General features: G+C 28.6%; 1 protein-coding gene across 3 annotated transcripts in view; it reads right to left on the bottom strand.

The window, feature by feature from the left end:
• The window catches only part of LOC136083936 (TNF receptor-associated factor 6-A-like), an 89,134-nt gene that overhangs the window by 1,406 nt on the left and 67,135 nt on the right, over nt 1-20,593 (bottom strand). The window contains exons 6-9 of one of the 3 annotated variants that reach the window (XR_010640220.1): nt 12,439-12,513; nt 11,031-12,231; nt 10,111-10,854; nt 7,362-9,811 (exon numbers count right to left, since the gene is read on the bottom strand). Coding sequence is in view for 2 of the 3 variants with exons in the window: in XM_065803894.1 (XP_065659966.1) it covers nt 9,633-9,811; nt 10,111-10,621 (690 nt within the window). In the remaining variant the exon portion in view is untranslated. Of the gene's footprint in view, nt 1-7,361; nt 9,812-10,110; nt 10,855-11,030; nt 12,232-12,438; nt 12,514-20,593 lie in introns of those variants that run through there. The other 2 variants (XM_065803894.1, XM_065803893.1) reach the window with 2 other exon arrangements.

Below are 20,593 nucleotides of genomic sequence, written 5' to 3'. Positions count from 1 at the left end.
TGCTAAATTTATGTCACTGTTTCTCGTACATTTAGTTTTACGTTGTTTTTCTTCATGTTTATTAAATTAATGCTGCTTCATTGATTGATTGACTGACATTTTATTATTACTTATGTTCTTTTGTTATGTTACTGCATTTTTGTGACGAATATATATATATATATATATATATATATATATATATATATATATATATATATATATATATAACTATTTCAGATTTGGTGTTGACTGAAAATGGTTAGAAATAGAATTCGGAAGACAGATGGAGGAATGGTACCTCCCGAAACAATGAAAGCAGATGAAGTTTTATTGAAAAACAGGCCAAACAATGAAGTTGCTCGAGAGTTTGGCATTGATCGTATGACCTTGAAAAGATATGTTAAAATGCAAAAACTTAATCCGGGTGTTACATTTAAACCAAGATTTATTACACAACAGGTCTTCACAGAAGAAGAAGACTGCTTATCAAATTATTTGCTTCAAGATTCGAAGATGAACTATGGCCTTTCAACGATAACAATTCGCCAATTAGCATATGAAATGACTGTTGCTAATAATAAAGTTTGTCTGGATTCATGGATTAAGAACAAAGTGGCAGGCATCGATTGGTTACAGAACTTTATGAAAAGAAAACTAGAATTATCTTTACGAGCTCCAGAAGTCACCAGCTTTGCAAGAGCAACAGGTTTTAACAGATTCACCGTTAGTGAATTTTTTCTGAATCTACGGGAGATTCCGGGAGTGCGAGAACGTGATCAGTTTAGTCCAGAATTCATTTACAATGTGGACGAAACAGGAATAACAACCGTACAAAAACCTGTTAAGGTTATTGCTAGTAAAGGTGTCAAACAAGTAGGTAGCATAACATCTGCAGAAAGAGGAACTCTCGTGACAGCTTGCTGTGTGATTAAATGCGATCAGCAATTCGATACCACCACTGTTCGTTTTTTCGAGGGTGAAGTTTCGAGATTTTATGGTTAAAGATGGTCCACCCGGGTGCGTAAAATTTGCTAATCCATCTGGTTGGATGACACCAGATATCTTTGTCGAGTGGTTGAAACATTTTATCAAACATTCGCACTGTTTGAAAGATTCTCAAATTCTTCTCATGCCAGACAACCACGAGAGTCATATATCTGTGACAGCCCTCGATTTGGCAAAAGAAAAGGGAATAACTATGCTTAGTTTTCCACCACACTACAGTCACAAGCTGCAACCGTTTGACAGATCTGTGTATGGGCTTCTGAAGAGGCATTACAATGCGGCTTGCGGCAACTGGCTAATCAGCAGTACCAGACCGATGAATATGTATAACATTGTTCCGATTGTGTGTGAAGTATACGGTAAAGCCTTAACAAAATCAAACATTGAATCTGGATCTAATATTGCCGGGATCGATTCATTCAATCCAGACATTTTTACAGATGACGAATATCTGCCAGCATCAGTGATCGATTGTCCAGCACCCACTCCTACTGTTGAACATCCAGAAATCATTGCAGATATTGCGGAAACTATTATATCTAAACCCGATGAAAATCTGCAGGAAATGGCTGAGTGAATTGAATAGGCAAGACTATTAAGAATTAGCAGGACCCTCTGTTGCTGTAGCAGGACCATCTGTTGCCGTAACAGCAATCCCGAATATCGTAACACCGAAATTTCTAAGACCCTTTCCAAAGGCTCCAGCCAGAAAAAAAACAATTTAGGCAACAAAAAAAAGTGTTTTGACTGACACTTCTGTTCAAAATGAGGTTTGCTTGGAAATAGAAAAAACAAAACAAAACAAACAGGAAAAAAAAATTTCCAAAGGTTCAGAAAGATCCAAAAAAGACCACAAGAAAACCTAAAGCAAAACATGCTGCTTCAAAACTTCAGTTTAAAGAACCCGATGATGAGTTTGAGGAAGAATTGAGACTTCGAAAGATAAAAACAAATAAGAAAAAAAATGTAAAAAAATACAAGTGCAGCAGTTGAAGACGATGAACCAACGGAACTTTCCAATGATTCCGATAATATTCATCGCCTACCACCGCTTGAAAGTGGTGACAGTGAAAATGATCTTGAAACGATATCTTCTTGAATCATCAGACCTGAACTTTAACTTTGATGCACTGAATGTGAAGGATTTTGTACTTGTTAGATTTGATAAAAAAAAGAAAGCTATTCATTATGTTTGACAAATCTGTGAAAAAGAAAATGTGCGAATGCTAAAATATTTGAAAAGAGAAAATTTAAAATCGTATAACTTCATCTGTCAGTGAGCAATCGTACCAGTTTACCAGAGATGATATCGTCTGCAAGCTTCCAGATCCAATGCAGCATGGTGGCACAACTTCTGTCGGTGGACATTTGATTTTCGCTTTTGATTTTTCAGTTTTTGCAAACATTTCCTAAAATTTCGGATAAAAAAACTTGTTAACTAAACTTTAAATGTGAATCTTTTGGCAAAAATTTAAAGAATTGTGTTTTTAATTATGCTTTATTGCCAACTTTATATTGATTTTGTAAATAACTTTATATAAGATCAAAGTGCCCCATAGCGCAGATCAAGGTGCCCCGTACATGAGGTACCGTGATCCATTGTAGGTGGTGTTATAAAGTTGAGTTCTAGCTTACTAAATATTACTTGGACCAAAATAAGCTTGTTGATTTGAATTAAGAAATAAATATTCTTTTAAAAATAATGAAAATAGTATTGTTGTCTGCAAGGGTTTCCAAGTAATCAAGCATAAACCATAAAAACGTTAAAGGTGCCCCCATCTCCCCTATAGTCAAATAACTAAACAATAACTTATAGAAACATATACACCATGTTTATCACAAGTTATAAAAAATCTTATCACATATCAAAACAAAAAACGTCAGTATGCATGAGCAGCACAAATATTTAAAGTTACGCCAAGGTTAAGGTAGCTTCAACTAAACATACCTTTTCTTGCTTAAATCAGGCTGAGCATTTTCTGAAGATGTTTTGTAAATAAAATAATTTGAGAGTTGAACTTACAAAAAATAAATCCTAAATTTTGTATTAGACTGCTCAGCAAGTTTTGTGAAATCAAAAATTAGTAAATTTTGAACTTACGCCAAACTTGCGTTAAACTTACGCTTAAAAATATTTTTCTAAAAGTACTCAAATATTTAAAGAATAGAATAGCGTACCGTTAACAACAATACCATTAACAAAAGAATGCCGTTAAACGGCAATATTTAAAAACTTAAATTTTAGATGTAAAACACTTTTCGTATAAATGTTATTAGGGGTGTCCCGGATAACACTTTTTCATTATCCGACCGGATATTAAATACCCGGATATTTAAAATTATATGACCGGATATCCGGAAAACGTAATTCAAATCCTAAATTATATATTTTATAATGACAATATATTATCGTGATAAACCTTCAAAATAGCGAACTTTGTTTCACAACTTTTCTAAATTAATGATAACTGTGATTTCAGAGCAATGTAATATATGCATTGCATGTGGAAATCAGAAAAGCAGGGGTGTAATAAATCTGGTCAGAAGTTATTTTGCACAACTCCGCCGCATAATCACGCAAAAAATTGTAATTTGTATGAAGAGGAAAAAAAATTAATACTGAATCTTCTTCAGTTGCACAAAGAAGTCCAAAACGAATTAAAATCTGATCAAGTCTCCTTTTTAAAAGCTGTTCATGGAGATGATGTTTTCTTTAATCACTCGATTATAGAAAAAAATAATGACTAAAGTTTTAAATTATTGGAAACACGAAGAGAAGTTTCCACTGCTAAAAGAGTTAGCACTTAATTTACTAGCACCACATGCATCCTCTGTATTTTTGGAAGATTGTTTTCATTCTTTATGAGAAAAAGCAATCAAGGCTAAATATGTTAGTTTCTCTACATTGAGGTAAAAAAATATTAATGAGTGATAAACTGATGTATTTATTGCGTATATATAATTTTAGTAGTATTTAAATAATAATAATAATAGGGGAGTGACCTAAAACAGGCCCCTTCTTAAAAAAAGATAGAATCAACTAGCTGTAACCAACCAAAAACATAATATTTAACCTATCTACAACTTAACATCAGAAAATTAAAGGTGTAACTCTGCCTTTTGTTAAGAAACAACCGTTGAACAAAGAAATGCTAGGAGCCCATTTTCTGTGGAAGTAGCCTATAATCGGCCCCTTAATTTAATTTCTGAATAAAACCTGATTATTAACCAAAAATTGACTATAACTGATTTGGTGATGATACATAATCTTTAGTTCATTATCTACATTGAAAATTGACACTCTGAATAGAGAAAAATTGACAATAATTTTAACTATAGTCAAACTAAAAAAAACTTAGCTCAATAAAATTTTAAAAGTTGTACTCTTAAATATTCATTTTGCTAAAAATTAACAATAAAAAAACTATTTTTCGGATGGTTCACTTAAATTTTTATGATCAGCCGAACAATATTCTAAAGCCAAATTTGTAATAATCTATGTCCAAGTAAGAGATTTGATAGAGGCCTATCTAACCTTTGGGTCGTTGTAGCCCACTTTGCCTTAATAATAACAATAATATAAAGAAACCATTAACATTAGATTATTTAAAAATATAACATTTCTAGGTTTCTTTCATTTTTCAAATGATATTAACATGAAATATCCGGTACATATAAATCCGGATAAAGTTATTATCCGGCCGAAAAACGGATACAGTATAAAATATACCGGAGACACCCCTAAATATTTTATAAACAACCTAATAATTCTAATATTACATTAAGGAATCACACAATACGGATCGAAATAAGGATCAAGCTCAAAAGAACTTGAAGACATTATCAATTAAGAAAATAACCTTTTTTAAATTTATTTTTAAACAAATGAAAATTCCAACTTCGAGAAAAATCAAAATTTTTTAAAACTATTAGGTTCCGAAGAAAAAATCCGTGATATGTTATAAGAGATCTTCCAAAATTTACATGCAAATTATGTTTATGAACAAGATCGTAATTTCTTAGGTCAAATTTTTTTGGTTTCATTGCATATAAATTTGGAAAGGATATAGGCATAGATTTTATTTTACAGTGTACTTAAAGCAAAAGATATTAAAAATTTTTAGTTGATATATATTAAGAACATTCATTTCCAATAAAAGAGGTCTGGGATAAGTTTAACGGTCTTTAAAGTTTTTTAATGGTGCTAGATGCTACTGTTGGTCGAATTTTTTTATTTTCAGTACTACCTCATGCAATATCTGCATAGTTTACATTGCGTTGAATAAGCGAGTAAAAAAAATTGAATAAATGCATGTCTATTTAGAAAATTTCTTACTTCTTACGATACTTCAACATTTTTTTAAACTTTGTGGCATAAAGTATCGATATGACTTTTACTTTTAAGATTTTCACCAAAGAAAACACCAAGGAAATGTATAACTTTTGATTGCTTTATTATTACTACATTAGACTGCCTAATTTTTGAATCACCAATACCTTTGGCTAGGATGCTTTTAAAGAAATAAATATTATTAAACGCTGTAAAAATAAAGGACTTTTTTTCATATTTTGTTTGTGTCATCATTACCATTTATTTGTGTAAAGCAGCACGTGATTTATTCAGATGCTTTTATTTCAACTTCTTATGGTCTTGATTTTTTTTTCAAAACTCATTTATTCCAAAAGAACTATAAGGATATCAAGTTTGAAAATAAAGGAATGTTTTATTTCCAGACTTGATATGAAGAATATATTTTCAAATGCGGTATATCTATTTTTGAGATAATTGACTTTTGTCGCTACACAATGATGGCTCATATGTTTGGAAAAACTATTGTTGCCTAATTTATATATGCATAAATAATATATTAGATAATGTTGAAAGTCAAAATATAGGTAAATAAAAAACATAAATTGTTTACAATGCCCAAAGAAAACAACGGTTCCTATTAAGAACAGACATTTCTTTGATTAGAAAACAATCGCCTAACGTGCATTGGATCTCTCAATTTGCAAAAAACCATAATTCTCTATGTCCGTGCTGAAAAAATAGAAATTAATTCCTTTAATAGTTCTAAATCTACTGCGTTTAATTTATTGCACACTGGCGGTATCTTTATCATCATCAGCTTTTTTTAAAATATTATGAGGCAATTATTGAGAATGAGAAAATTAAGCCTAGTGACTAAAAACATAATTATTGATAGTCGACTTCATTCTTTTGCAAAGGCAAAAAAAACTTACAAAGACATCAATAACCGAAAGATTTGGAGTATTGCTTCAAGCCACTGTTATGCTTAACGTAAGGTAATTCACTGAATTAAATACATCTTAAGAGGTTGATAATAACACCTTTGCAAAGGAGAGGGTCAAACCATGGAAGAGCTAAGACTTGAGAGTTCGAAATTTGATAATAATTATATATTAGGCCTTTCCTTTAATGGCCAACGTGATAAAATATTTTCAACAGGAAAGAAGGTTGATAAATACTATCAAAGAGCATTTGTAGAGGAGTTATGAAACATCAGTTTCTCAAAAAAAGTCTAGCCTTTGCTGAGGCCTTTGCCCGGATGTTAAGATTACGTTCTTGTTTTGTGATGATAAAGCTGTGATAAAACAGTGATAAAACTGTGATAAAACTGTTGTAAATACTGGAGTTTATAGTTGTCTCGAACCAAAGATTGGCAAAAAGCAGTACAATGGGCAGTATGTCAACTACATTTTAACAATTTTTTATCTATTTAAGACCTTCAATGGTTCCACTTCACGACGTACTTTCTACACTGGTTCTAAGCCTGAACTCAAACCACTGCGCCAAGGCCGCACATGATGATGTTATTTAACAAATTGATGTTTCTTATCACAAAATAAATATTTTGAGACAGAGTATAATTGCTAGAATACGTGGATCAAGCAGTAATAAATGGTAGTGAGCTGTATGAATAATTGCCGATAAAATGTTGTATCTGCCAACAGTAATAAAAAACGCCTCGTTACTAAGACTTTTTTTTTGTTGTTCAAATAAAACAAACCTGGTTTAAAATTTTCTGGTTGTCAAAATAAAAATCACCAATAAAAAGTCTTAATAGAAATTTTTCAGTCCTGAACTGCAAAATCTATTAACACCAGAAAAGACATCAAGCTGAAATAAAAAGTCTGAAATTTTTCAATTTGTTTTTTGTAGTATAAAAAGTAATTGAAATTTTTCAATTTGTAGTATAAAAAGTAATTAATTTTAAATTTAAAAAAAAAAGTAATTAATTTTAAATTAAAATAAAAAAAGTAATTAATTTTAAATTAAAAAAAGTAAGAAATTTTTCATTTTGTAGTATAAAAAGTAATTGAAATTTTTCAATTTGTTTTTTGTAGTATAATTTTGTAGTATAAAAAAGAAAATGGTATTAAAGAAAACTGTGTACTGTATATTTTCTAAATGTGTGTTTTCATATGTGTATTTTCTAAATAATAAGCTGAACATAATTTTATAATATTTATTGACGATTTCCACTTATTTTAATGTTTCTAGTTATCGAATCGTATTAAAACTTACTAAATCCAAATGTAAGTTCTAAGTAAAGGTTATTGATTTTTTAAGTGATAGACCACGTCCATGTATATTATATCCAAATAATTTTGCTTTGACAAGCAATCTTTTTTGACAGGTAATTTTTTTATGCAAGCAAGCACTGTTTGTGTTCACTTTGTCTTTGACCTGCTAATCGTTTAGAACAAGTGGAATTTTTTTTCATTGTTAGTGATTTTACCACACCTTTTACTATTTTGACTTTTTTAATTTAAAGTTAAAATAATGAGTAAAAACAAATTGTATACATGTAAAGTAGGTGTCAAATTTTCAAAACTTGCATTAGATAAAAAATCTTTTAAATAAAATACTGCTTTCCCAGTAATTTTATCAATGTATAACTAAAATCTTTATCAAGGTATGTATAAAAGTAAGTTGACTGTACATACATTCTGAAAACCTAATCTCCGGAAATTTAAGTTTTTGAATAACGAATTTGAAAAACTTGAATCTATTGAACACCATTGATATTTAAGTTCTAAATATAATTTCAATTTCCAATTTTACTTAGTTCTTGAAGCATTGATATAATTTCTAATTTTAATTTTACTTCTTTTGAATCAGTTCTGATTAAATTAATTTCAGTTCAGTTCTTATGATTTCAATCATTTTAATTCTTATTTCAGTTTCTGAATCAGTTCATATTTTACTTCTATCAAATTTCACAGCAATTAGTAGTCCTAACGACACATTTTTTTGAAAAAATTAAAGTGCAATCTTGAAGTTTATGAATTTGGGTATTTTGTACTTGTTGCATTCATTAAAAAAAAAAATCTTATGGCTCCTTCCGGGGCCTTAAAAAAAAATTACCCCACCCCGGGGTAAGTTGGCGCAAACTATAATAAAGATTACAAACGTATTAGTGAGTAAAAATTTATAAAAATTTTTTAATATTTCTATGAGCTGGAAGCAGTTAGTAGTTCGAATATGAAGCCAAAACAACACCCACCTTTGTTCCTGGTAACAAAATCCCATAAAAATTTTTTTTTGTAAAAATAAATTTTTTCAATATTGTTACAAATAATAATTTAAAAAAAAAATTGATTTTATAAAGGTATTTTTGTTTTTCAGTTTCCCTGTAAAAATTTTGCCAATAAACCCCAAAAGCTTTTCAATAAACTGCCTAAAGATCCTGAAAAACGACAACTACTAAAAAAACCTGATTGATAATAGTAAACCAGTTGTAACTGGAATATTTATAATAGTTTTATTCATAGGACCCAAGATGAAATGATCAATTAGGAAAGTTCCATAAGATTTCTGATACTTTTTGATAAAAGACTCTGCACATAAACGCAAATCGTCAACTTACCCCTGCTGACAACCAGCCCCGGTCTCCCCTATCATTATTTCAAGAAATAATGTAATACATAAGTTTCAAGAAAGAAATTTAAAAAATTTTTTAACTAAGTAATAAACATCTAAATAACCATACAAATAGTCATAAAATAGTCATTCAATGATTCAATTGAGTTATAATAAGATTTTTTTTTTGAAATTGAAAAAAAATATCTGGTTGAATTATAATTACAAGTTTTTGTTCAGTTTCATAAAAACTCTCATCTCTAATGATTTTTTCATTCGATTGCGGCGACCAACAGTTAAAATTCCACAAAGTGAAAAAATCCTTTCTACAAACGCCTGTGATGCTGGGGCGGACAGTAAATCTTCAGCCAAAATTGCAATCTTGCTATACTTGCTTTTGTTTTGTCAAGCAAATACCTTGACAGCTGACTTGCAACAATGATATTGTCTTGGTTAAAAATCTTTCCTTCTTTTGTAAAGATTTTATTTGACAAGAACTTAAAGCGCTTTATGGCAGCAAATTCACATTCAGATTCATTTGACTCAGCAGCAGCTTGTAATTCTTGTTTTACTCCACAAACTTTTATTATATACATCTTTGCTGCATGGAGCAAGGTGTCCATTTCCAGTGTGAGTATAAAGACAGCAACGGTTGGATCTAACAAACATGCAGCAGACGGAAGAGGATTAAACGTATTTGAGTCCGGCTGCAGAATTGATTGAAACCGTTGACGTAGATCTCCAAGAAGATTCGCTGTCAAAGACTTGTTGGTAGGATATTCTTGTAAATGGCATTCCAAATTGAGTAAGATGGTAGAACCTGTGAAAGAGACTGGGCATCGGTCTGAAGTATAACTGTTTGTACTGCAAATGGTTCCAAAAGTGAAGAAATGTTTTGAAGACGAACCCATTCACTTGCTTTGAATGTGTCGATTCCTAAATTTAAGTAAACTATCTGTAATTAAAGTTTACTATTAACAATTGTAATAACTAATAATTGTCATTGATATACGTCTCTTTATTCCATGCTGTTGTGATGTGATTTAAAAGGCAGGGTAAAGTCTTTCCGTGTTATTAGTAAACCTAATTTAAAGACTATATGCCCTGTCTTGTTTTTTAATGATAATGACTAATGAACTTACAATTTGTTAACATTTTCGTTTTTTTAGTTTAAATAAGGTAAGACACAATTTTGTAGATTTAAATATATATATAAATAATAAAATAATATGTACCAATTTCTGTAAGAACTTCATTCACCAATGTCTTTATTTTTAACAGCCGGTCAATCATCTGATATGTACTGTTCCATCTTGAGGTGCAGTCAGTTATCACAGACTTCCCACACTTGTCAATAAGTTTCTCAATTGCCACACTCGATTTCCTAATTCTTGATACAACTTGTCTTGTTTTTAAGGTGGTTGCACTATAATGTTCATAAACTGGTTTTATGAGAAGCTGGAGTGTGTGAGCCATACAGGGCATTCGACGATATGGAATATGATCTGGTAGGAATAAATCAGTTTGTTCTGACTGAGACTGGATCTCTTCCTCATCAGTTTTATGTTCACACTCGTCAGATTCAAACTCATAAGATTCAGATTCGTCAGATTTCTTAGCTGCATGCACTTCCTGTAAGAGCCTGATGGCTTTAACCATATTAGACCCGTTGTCTGAAACAATCAACATAACTTGATTTTCTCTAATACCCCACTCAAGACATTTCTTTAAACATTCGGCAAGCATCTAACCCGTGTGGGGATGTTGGAGTTCCATCAAATTTAGGAAAGCATATCGTGTTTTATCAATGGTGGTGTCATAGAAACAAGCAGATACTCCAAGGAAAGATGCTGTGAGACCCTTCTTCGTCCAACCATCAAGACAAATTGTTACTTTGCGTGTATGACTTATCAAGTCTTTCAGTTGTGCAGATTGTCGAAGAAAACGCTCGTTTATCCGCTTGTTCAGTGTTGCAGACCCTGCAATATAAAATTTAAATCAGTTAAAGTTTAATGCGCATCAGTTTGTGTTGTTAGTTACTTTAGTGTTACACTAATGATACGATAATTACAGGTAAACATTTAAAAATTGTTTAGCAATGAATGAATCTAAAACAATAATTTAAAAGTTTAGTTAATTTAGTGTTAATTATTACCTGGCAATTTAAATTTTGGGTCAAGCGTTTTTATCATCTTTCGAAACGACGGCTGATCTAGCAATACCATTGGATAGCTGGTATTAACAATCATTTCAATCACGCTATCCTGACGCACTTGATATTCACTTGATTCCGTTGGCCACGCGGTGATTCGGTGTTCAAAGCTCTCTCTTATTGTCTGGGTTTTTGTCTTTCCACTATTTTGGGAAGATGTAGAATTCATTTCATCAATTTTACATTTCAAAAACATTTTTTCTGCATTTCGTTTTTTCTTTTCATCCGTGTAACATTTGTGTGTCTCTTTATGTATTCTCTGAATGTGCGCTACTAAGTTACTGGAATTTTTTCCGGCAAGAAATGCGCTACACACGCCCTCATTATTTATGTCTTGTACTAGACACTTGGATTTGTCAGTTTTTTGATCGTAAACAAAGAATTTCCATACAGGACTGTCATGCACCAGCCAACAACCTTGATAAATTCATTATTCTGTTATTGATTGATTTGCAACTCTTAAGAATCTATAGATTTTTATTTTATTTTACAACAAAAGATTGGACGCATTGAATTTATACTTAACGTAATGACAAGCACGTGACCAGTTTTGTGGTCCATTAATACATTCTATAATCATTTCAAATATCATCGTTATGGTCAAACATGTGCGCCAATTTCAAACCAAGTATGTAAAATGTTTAAACTAATTGTCAAAAAACTAATTATTGTATCAAAACTTTTTTAATATTCAATAATTTTCTTTCGTTAATAATTCTTAATTCTATTCCTTTTTTCGTTTTTTGATGCTTATATTCAATTCTATTTTAGTTTTCGTTCTTCAGATATATCCTAATTTTAAGTTTTTATTCACATTAACGAAATCAATTATTTTTACTTCAAATTTTACTTCACGTTAATGAAAATATCACTATTGAACACTTTGATTTTTTTTAAGAAATGTTGTGGTTAGGGATAAATATATAGATAATATATAACTGATTGATATACTTATGATATATGATGATATATACCTGATTTCTCGATTGTTATTATTTAGGAATTTTATACAATTTTAATTTTCAAATTATAAAAACTTTAAATTTTTCAAAATTTATTTTCTTACCTTAAACTTGCATCCAATATTTAAATATTGACATGGAATAATTGTATTAGCGCAACTATCAGTAATATGGGAAGACATCTATGAAAAAATTCAAAGATAGAGTTTTTACCCAAGTAAATTAAATGTTCAGTAAACACATGACGTTTAAAAGACGTGTTAAAGACGTGTTAAACATTTCTAGAAGTAAAAAGACGTTGTTTAGACGTTTTTAACGAGTCAAGTGTTTACTTCGGTAAAAAAAGGACACTCTGAATATAAACCAGCTATTTCAATTTTAAATCAAACCTCTTTACGCATAATTTTCATGCCACATTGATTTACACAACAAAGAGGTAAACATTCACAATTTTCTTCATGAATCTAAATATAAATTTACGAGAAAATATAATTTTTACTTTGATTTTATTAAACTTGACGTTTCTTTTAGCACATTCATCAATAAACATTATCTTCATCATTACCATCATCATAGTCATCATTATCATAAGGGCCGTCCCGAAGACACGCGTCGGAGGTGTCTCACCCCCCTTCCTTTCCCAACGAAAATTTTATTTAAAAATTTGTAGGAAATTTGGACATTAGTCGGAAAATAATAGCCATCAAAGATCTTTTTTTTTTGTTAATATCTTAGTTAGCAAATTTTTTTTCTAAGCCTTAAATGGCAAAGAACAGACACGTCAACCCCCTCCCCTACCCCTTATCAAGAACTCTTTGGGAAGGCCCTATTCTATTCTACTATTACCATCCCTAATTACCATCATATTCTTGAAGTTGTATTACTAATAGCATATATTATTTTATTAGGGGTGTTCTGAAACAAAATATTTGAGAATCGTAAAAACTAAATAAATATAAAACATATTTTACATTTAAAATCACATTTAAACCTTATCTTTTAAAATATGTATTTATGTTTATTGTATATTTTTTATTATTATTATTTATTAATAATATTGGTGGTGTTTTTTCTATTGTCAAATATATTTGTAATTACTTATATAACGCCCTTTCAATAAAAACTGAAAACCAAATTTCTTTTAATAAAATAATAAAGCCATTTACTATTTTTATTTAATACTCAAAAACAACTTTTTTCCTACTTCTACCACTTAACATTTTTTAAGCATATTAACCAACTTTAAAAATCTAATATGTCTAAACACCTTGTTATTATTATTATTTTTTTAATACATACCGCAATATTTTTAATTCTCAAAATTTTTTTGCTTTTTGCATGCAATTCTTTAGTGCGATATTGATATACATTAAACATGCATTTGGTAAAATAAATTGAATTATGCGCAGAACATCGTTCACAGCTATAGTAAGACGTCACTTGAAAAATGATATACTAGTATGGTCACCATATTTGAAAAAATATTTAGAAATACTCAAAAAGATTTAGCACCGCTGCACACGTTTATGGACATTTATACAGTTCGAGATTAAAATTATTTCATTTAACAACTCTCGAAATAAGACGCGTTAGAATCGATTTAACTGTAATCTTTAGATTTTTCAAAGGAACAAATATTAACAAAAATTAAAAATTGCTAAGTTTCAAAAAAGCACTAGAGGTCATGCATCAATATCCCAAACAACTTGTAAAAGTTGTCGTAAATGGCATAACTGTCTACTAAACCGCATTTGAAACGTATGAAATTTTTTACAAAATGTTTGAAATCTCTCACAAAAAAGAATAATTTAACAGCAAACGTCATCAAAAGATAAATTTTAAATGCATGATAGTTTGTAAATAGTTCAGTGCTGATAAAGTGGGATTTAGTATTCTAACTCAATTGTTTGCTTAGTAACTTATGCAACAAATTAATAATAATAATAATAATAAAAATAACAACTACAGGTAACATGCGAAAAGCATATAAAACTTAAATCTTACCACCATATTTAACATTAAATATAACTTTTTTTTTTTATTTGATATAGAATGTTTGAAAACTTTTAAAAATACATTTATCAAAAAAATTCTTTAGAATAAGAATAAATTCAGATAGGCCTTTTTTTTTTTTTTATAATTTTTTTAAAAAGGACTTATTTTTATGAATCAATATAGAAATATGTTCAGTTTTTTTATTTAGTAAACTTTCTTGATGCAAATAAGTAATAATTTCAAATTTTTCTTGTAAGTATGCCTTTTTTGGAAATGTTGTTATAGGCAGGCGCAGATTTTAGAATCATCATCAGAAGCATTTAGCACGTTAAAAAAATTTTAGTTAATGTTTTACCCTTGCAGAGCGTAGGAAAAATGAATGCACTAAATATATATCAACTTATAGTTCTTTGTTTTATGTTTTTATGTAAAATCGATTCTTCCCCAGTTTCTTTTCATAACTGGTATTTGACAAAAGTTAAAAATAAATGCATTTTATGCAATGTTACTATCGTTAAGCAGCCATATTTTCAAACTAATTAAAGCAAGTTTTCCATTGCTTTTTGTGGACCATTTTTATGGAACAAAATAGTTTTGAAAATTTTTCTCAAGTTTTATTGAAAAATGTATTGATGATTTGTAAATATTCTTTTATATATATTTTTTGGAGATTCTATTTTACCTATATATATATATATATATATATATATATATATATATATATATATATATATATATATATATATATATATATATGTATGTATCTCTCTCTCTCTCTCTCTCTCTCTCTCTCTATATATATATATATATATATATATATATATATATATATATATATATATATATATATATATATATATATATATATATATATTATATATATATATATATATATATATATATATATATATATATATATATATATATATATATATATATATATATATACCAAGACTTTTATGCCATTTTTTTGAATATATAGTATATATAACAGATTTATATATTTTCAACGGACTTCCGTAAAAAAAAATTTGCATTTATCTTGATTATCTTTTACCAACATAAAAAGAAATTATTATCTCTATGTTAACCGTTCTTGACGACAAGACCTAACGGTCTTCTATGAGTCCCCGCTTCCTTTTATTTTTTATCGATCTATTTTTGCAAATTTTTTATTTACTTATTCTGAAAACGTTATATTTTTTACCAAAATGTTGCTTAAAATGTAATTAAGCACCACAAAAAAAAAAAAAAGAAAAAATGACTAATTTAATTTAAAACTATTATTATTTTTTTTAGTTGTTTTAGTTTAAGTTTTAAATTTTTAATTTCTATCAAGTTGCATAAAATTTTTAACGTACTATTTAAGTAAGATATAGCTGTACAAAAAATATTAAAAGAATTATAAAGAGGCCACAAATTTGCATTGGATAATAAAAATGAATTTCTTAAAAAAAAAAATACTGAAAATTGTGATTAAAAACAAAAAGTTTACTAACTTTTAAATAGCAAACGCTTATCAAAAAGTATTATTTACAAGCGCATTGTTTTTTTACAAAATAATCCCAATAAATAATATATTGGCTTAACCGAGCGCGAATTGAAAAAACATTATTCCTTCCTGATGAACTAACTGACGAAGAAGCAATTTGTTAAAAAAAAATAAAATAATAAGTAAAGTGTTTTTATTTATTGCCCTGTTTTTTAAGAAGATTGAGTTCTCAATCTTCTTAAAAATGTATATATATATATATGTATATATATATATATATATATATATATATATATATATATATATATATATATATGTATATATATATATATATATATATGTATATATATATATATATATATATATATATATATATATATATATATATATATATATATATATATATATATATATTTATATATATATATATATATATATGATGTATATCGGTATAGATATAGTAGATTTAGATATAGAATTAGATATATATTTTTTTATTATTGCTGAATTTAATAATAGTGCTGTAAGTAGTGCCCCTTCGTGCGTGTTTGATATGGAACTCTTTGCAGCCATTGCAGGGTAAAGGCGCGAAAAGGTTGTAGGTTGTAGCACATTTATTTGATAGCAAAAGTAATCAAAAGTGATCAGAAGGATATTATCTATTTACCTGTAAATTACATAGCGGTAACATTTTCTTAACTTGATATATAGCTTTTGTTTCCGTTTTATAAAGTCATTTAATTCTTATATAGTTTTCAAACTTTCGAGTGGTTACCTTGCAGAGTTTCTGAAAAAAGTGCCACGGTTCGTATCATACCGCTGGCGCCTTTTTTTTTTTTAATCATTATATTTTTCTAAAATACAAAATAAAGCACTTTTGAAGTTTTTGGATATTATATACATTTATTACGGAAGAAAATATAATTAGAACTATTTCAAAACAAAAATTAAAAAAATCTTCTGACTCTTTCGGTATCTCAGCAAAACATCTGAAATGAACAAATTGTCATACTTTAACAAAATAGCGTACAAAAAATCTTTAGATAGCCCGAGCAACTATCGCAGTATTAGCATTATACCAATTTTTACAAAGATTCTAGAATACCTAATGCTTATTATATGTCCGGATATTAGAGATACTCATCCCCTACAAATTGGATTCAATGCTAACTGTTCAACACTACACCCTAAATTTCTTATTAGCGAAAGAATTAAACATTACAACAGCAACAATTCCCCTGTGTACCCATGCTCTTTAGATGCAGTAAAAGCTTTTGATAGCTGTCACTGGGCTATAATATTTGATAAATTATATTTCGATAACAAATTACGACTCTGTATAGCTAACACTATATCTGCATTATATAACAATAGTACTGAAACTCATATCAAGGTTGTAAATCAAACTCTTTTCTTCTTAAGCTAGGAGTGAGACAAGGATCGATTCTTTTATCTCACCTCTATAACAATTACACTGAAAGTCTTCTTGAAAGTATTAAAAATTGAGGTATTGTTGGCATATCTATATACGGAAACATTACGAGTTTGGTAGCATATGCAGATGATATCATACTTTTAAGCTCTACTCTTTCTGGTCTCAAAAAGCTGATAAAAACATTCAATACTTACCGTAATTTAAACTTTATTAAAATAATTGCCAAAAAAGCTGAGTTCTTTATATAAGGTAAATAATACAAAACAATACGATAGCGATTTCTAGTAATTAAAAAAATCTTCAGAATAAACTTAGTCATCTGGGATTTACATGGAATACTTAACATTTAATTTTTGCTTCTTTCAGTTATACAAATGTTGATAAAAAATCTTAAACTTTAGAGCTGTTGTTTAAACTCATATTTAATCTGGAATCCGGTTTGACAACCCAAGTTCTATTTCCTGTAAATATAAGTTGTTGGCAGTCCCTACCTTAACTTATGAAATGAAGCTATGTGAAAATAATTCTGCTTTGATGAAAAAGCTTGATGTAATGCGAAGGAGTGCGCTAAAATCGCGTTTAAATGTTTCGAAACTCAGTAAGAATTATACCAATTCGCAATTTAAAATCCAGAAAATTTCAAAAGTATTCATCAGAATAAATTAATCTTGTTGCTTCGTCTTCTTAATAATAAAACAACTGCACGCATTATCTTTTCACTACTGAAACACCCTTTATTTCAACATTCGTTTGTTGGCAATATCCAGGACCTATGATGTTTTCAGATGTTAAATTTTCAAAATTTAATTCAAAAAAAAAAAAAGAAGGTAAAAATACCACTTTCTAAAAGTGAATTCTCTCCAAAGTTTAACAAATTTTAAAGTATGCAATAGATTGCTGGAATGCAAATAAATAAAGAGGAATTTTTAAACAAATTCAGGAAGAAAAAGTTCTTAAGTGAAAATCACGAGAAATAACTTTCTTCTTTTTCTTTTTACCTTGTAAATTACATTAGGAGTTAAATAAATGAAATAATAATAAAGAAATAATACACTATAACAAACGAAACTCAGAGAATTTTTAAAAAAGCCTAATATTTATAATACCATCAAAACATCGGCAAAAAATTGTTGTGCATTTGCTATGATAGAAATGCTTAGGTAATAAGTCCTAACAAGCTGCGGATGGTCTGAAAAAAAATATGGTCTGAAACTTAATAAATAAAAAATTTAATGCAAAAATGTATATTAAATAAAAAAAAACAGTAGCTAGAAAAAAAATTTTTTTTAACTATTGAAATTGTTTTTTGCTGTATGTAAGTTTTTGATATATATAATATATATATTTTGATATATATATATATATATATATATATATATATATATATATATAATATTATATATATATATATATATATATATATATATATATATATATATATATATATATATATATATATATATATATTATATATATATATATAAATATATGGTTAGATAGAAAAAATTGAAAATATATTGTGTAAAAAGGCGGATTTGAAGCATCGCAAAACAGCACTGATGACAGCGCATTAAATCAAATTTATACATGTAACTGAAAAACAAATTATTTTATAAACTCTTATATCAATTGCAATCAACACTTTTTAAGTGAGTTCTGTAAGAAGAGCTTTATTGCATTAGGCGTTTCTTATAAACGTGTATAATAAGAGAAAACTTTTAAATTTTATCTTATTTTATATATATATATATATATATATATATATATATATATATATATATATATATATATATATATATATATATATATATATATATAATAATCTATATAAAATATATAATAATCTAAATAAAATGTCTGCTGAAAGTCACAATAAACTGATGAACGAAAATGTTACAAAAACCTATAAAAAAGCACCGGATAATTTAGAAAAATTAGTCAACCTAGAAGCCAACCAAATAGCTTTAAAACTAAATTTAAATAACCGAATTGAATACCTAGCAAAATCTCCAGCATTTATCACCTTAAAAGACCATAAAGAAAACTTTCAATCAAAACCTGCTTGCCGTCTCATTAACCCGGCAAAAAGCGAAATCGGAATAATAAGCAAAAAAATCTTAGACATTACTAACACATACTTAAGAAAAAGCCTAAAAGTAAACCAATGGAAAAATACCACCGACGTTATTAATTGGTTCAACGGCATAGAAGACAAAAATAGTTGTTTCTTCATCCAATTCGACATAAATGAATTTTATCCACCTATAACTACAGAAATATTTAATAAAGCCGTTTCCTTTGCAAAACAACACACCACAATAACAGACGAACAACTTAGAATTATAACACATAGTCGAAAATCCCTCCTCTACTACAACAATAACACATGGATAAAAAAATTGAAACATGAATGTTTTGATGTAACAATGGGCAGCTACGATGGCGCTGAAATTTGCGAACTTGTAGGGATCTACATTCTCAATGATTTATCTAATATAATTATAAAAACCGACATAGGGCTTTACCGTGATGATGGCTTGTTGATAATACGCAATTCTAACGGCCAAGAAATGGAGCGAACCCGAAAAAATATAATCCAAAAGTTTAAAGACGTTGGATTTCAAATAGACATAAGAACAAACCTTAAATCAGTTAACTTCCTTGATGTAACTTTCAATTTAGCCTAAAACATCCATAAGCCTTTCAAAAAACCCAACGATAATCTTCAATATATCCACATATCTTCTAATCACCCACCACAAATTATTAAACACTTACCTACTTCAATATCAAACAGACTATCACAAAATTCCTCCAGCGAAGTTATATTTAATCAATCTAAAAACGAATATGAACAAGCACTAAAAAATAGCGGATACAAAAACTACTCCCTCAAATATCAGATCAAACAAAAAATATCCCAGAAAAATCGTAAACGCAATATCATATGATTCAACCCCCCATTTAATAAAAACGTCTCCACAAATGTTGCAAAAATGTTCTTGTATTTACTAGAAAAAAACTAAGACACACAAACTTCACAAAATCTTAAACAGAAACACTGTAAAGGTAAGCTACAGTTGCACTGAAAATATAGAAAAAATTATAAAAAACCATAACAAAAAAATTATCTTCCCTAGAATTGAAAATAATTATCCAAAATGCAACTGTCGAAACAAAGCAGAATGCCCTCTGAATGGTAAGTGCAAATCAACAAATATTATATATAAATGCATCATCGCAGCAAAAAACCAACCCAGCAAAGTTTATATAGGATTAACGGAAGGTGAGTGGAAAACCAGATACAACAACCACAAATCATCATTCAACAATATTAAATACAAAAATTCGACCTCCCTATCAAACTATGTCTGGGATTTAAAAAACAATTTTAATGAAACCCCTATGCTAACATGGTCTATTCTCAAATCAGTACCCCCCCCCCCAACTCAAATATTTCCAAAAGATGCCCACTATGTCTGTATGAGAAATTTACTATTATATCATATCCAAAACATGAAGAACTGTTAAATAAGAGAACCGAAATTATATCAAAGTGCCGCCACGAAAATAAATTCTTATTAAAAAATTACAAAGCTCGCTACAAACCTGACTAACAACT

This window comes from Hydra vulgaris, chromosome 08, assembly GCF_038396675.1.
Source record: "Hydra vulgaris chromosome 08, alternate assembly HydraT2T_AEP".
NCBI classification, from domain to species: domain Eukaryota; kingdom Metazoa; phylum Cnidaria; class Hydrozoa; order Anthoathecata; family Hydridae; genus Hydra; species Hydra vulgaris.
Note: the sequence above shows the minus strand (reverse complement) of the source record. Positions and strands in the feature narration are given on the sequence as shown.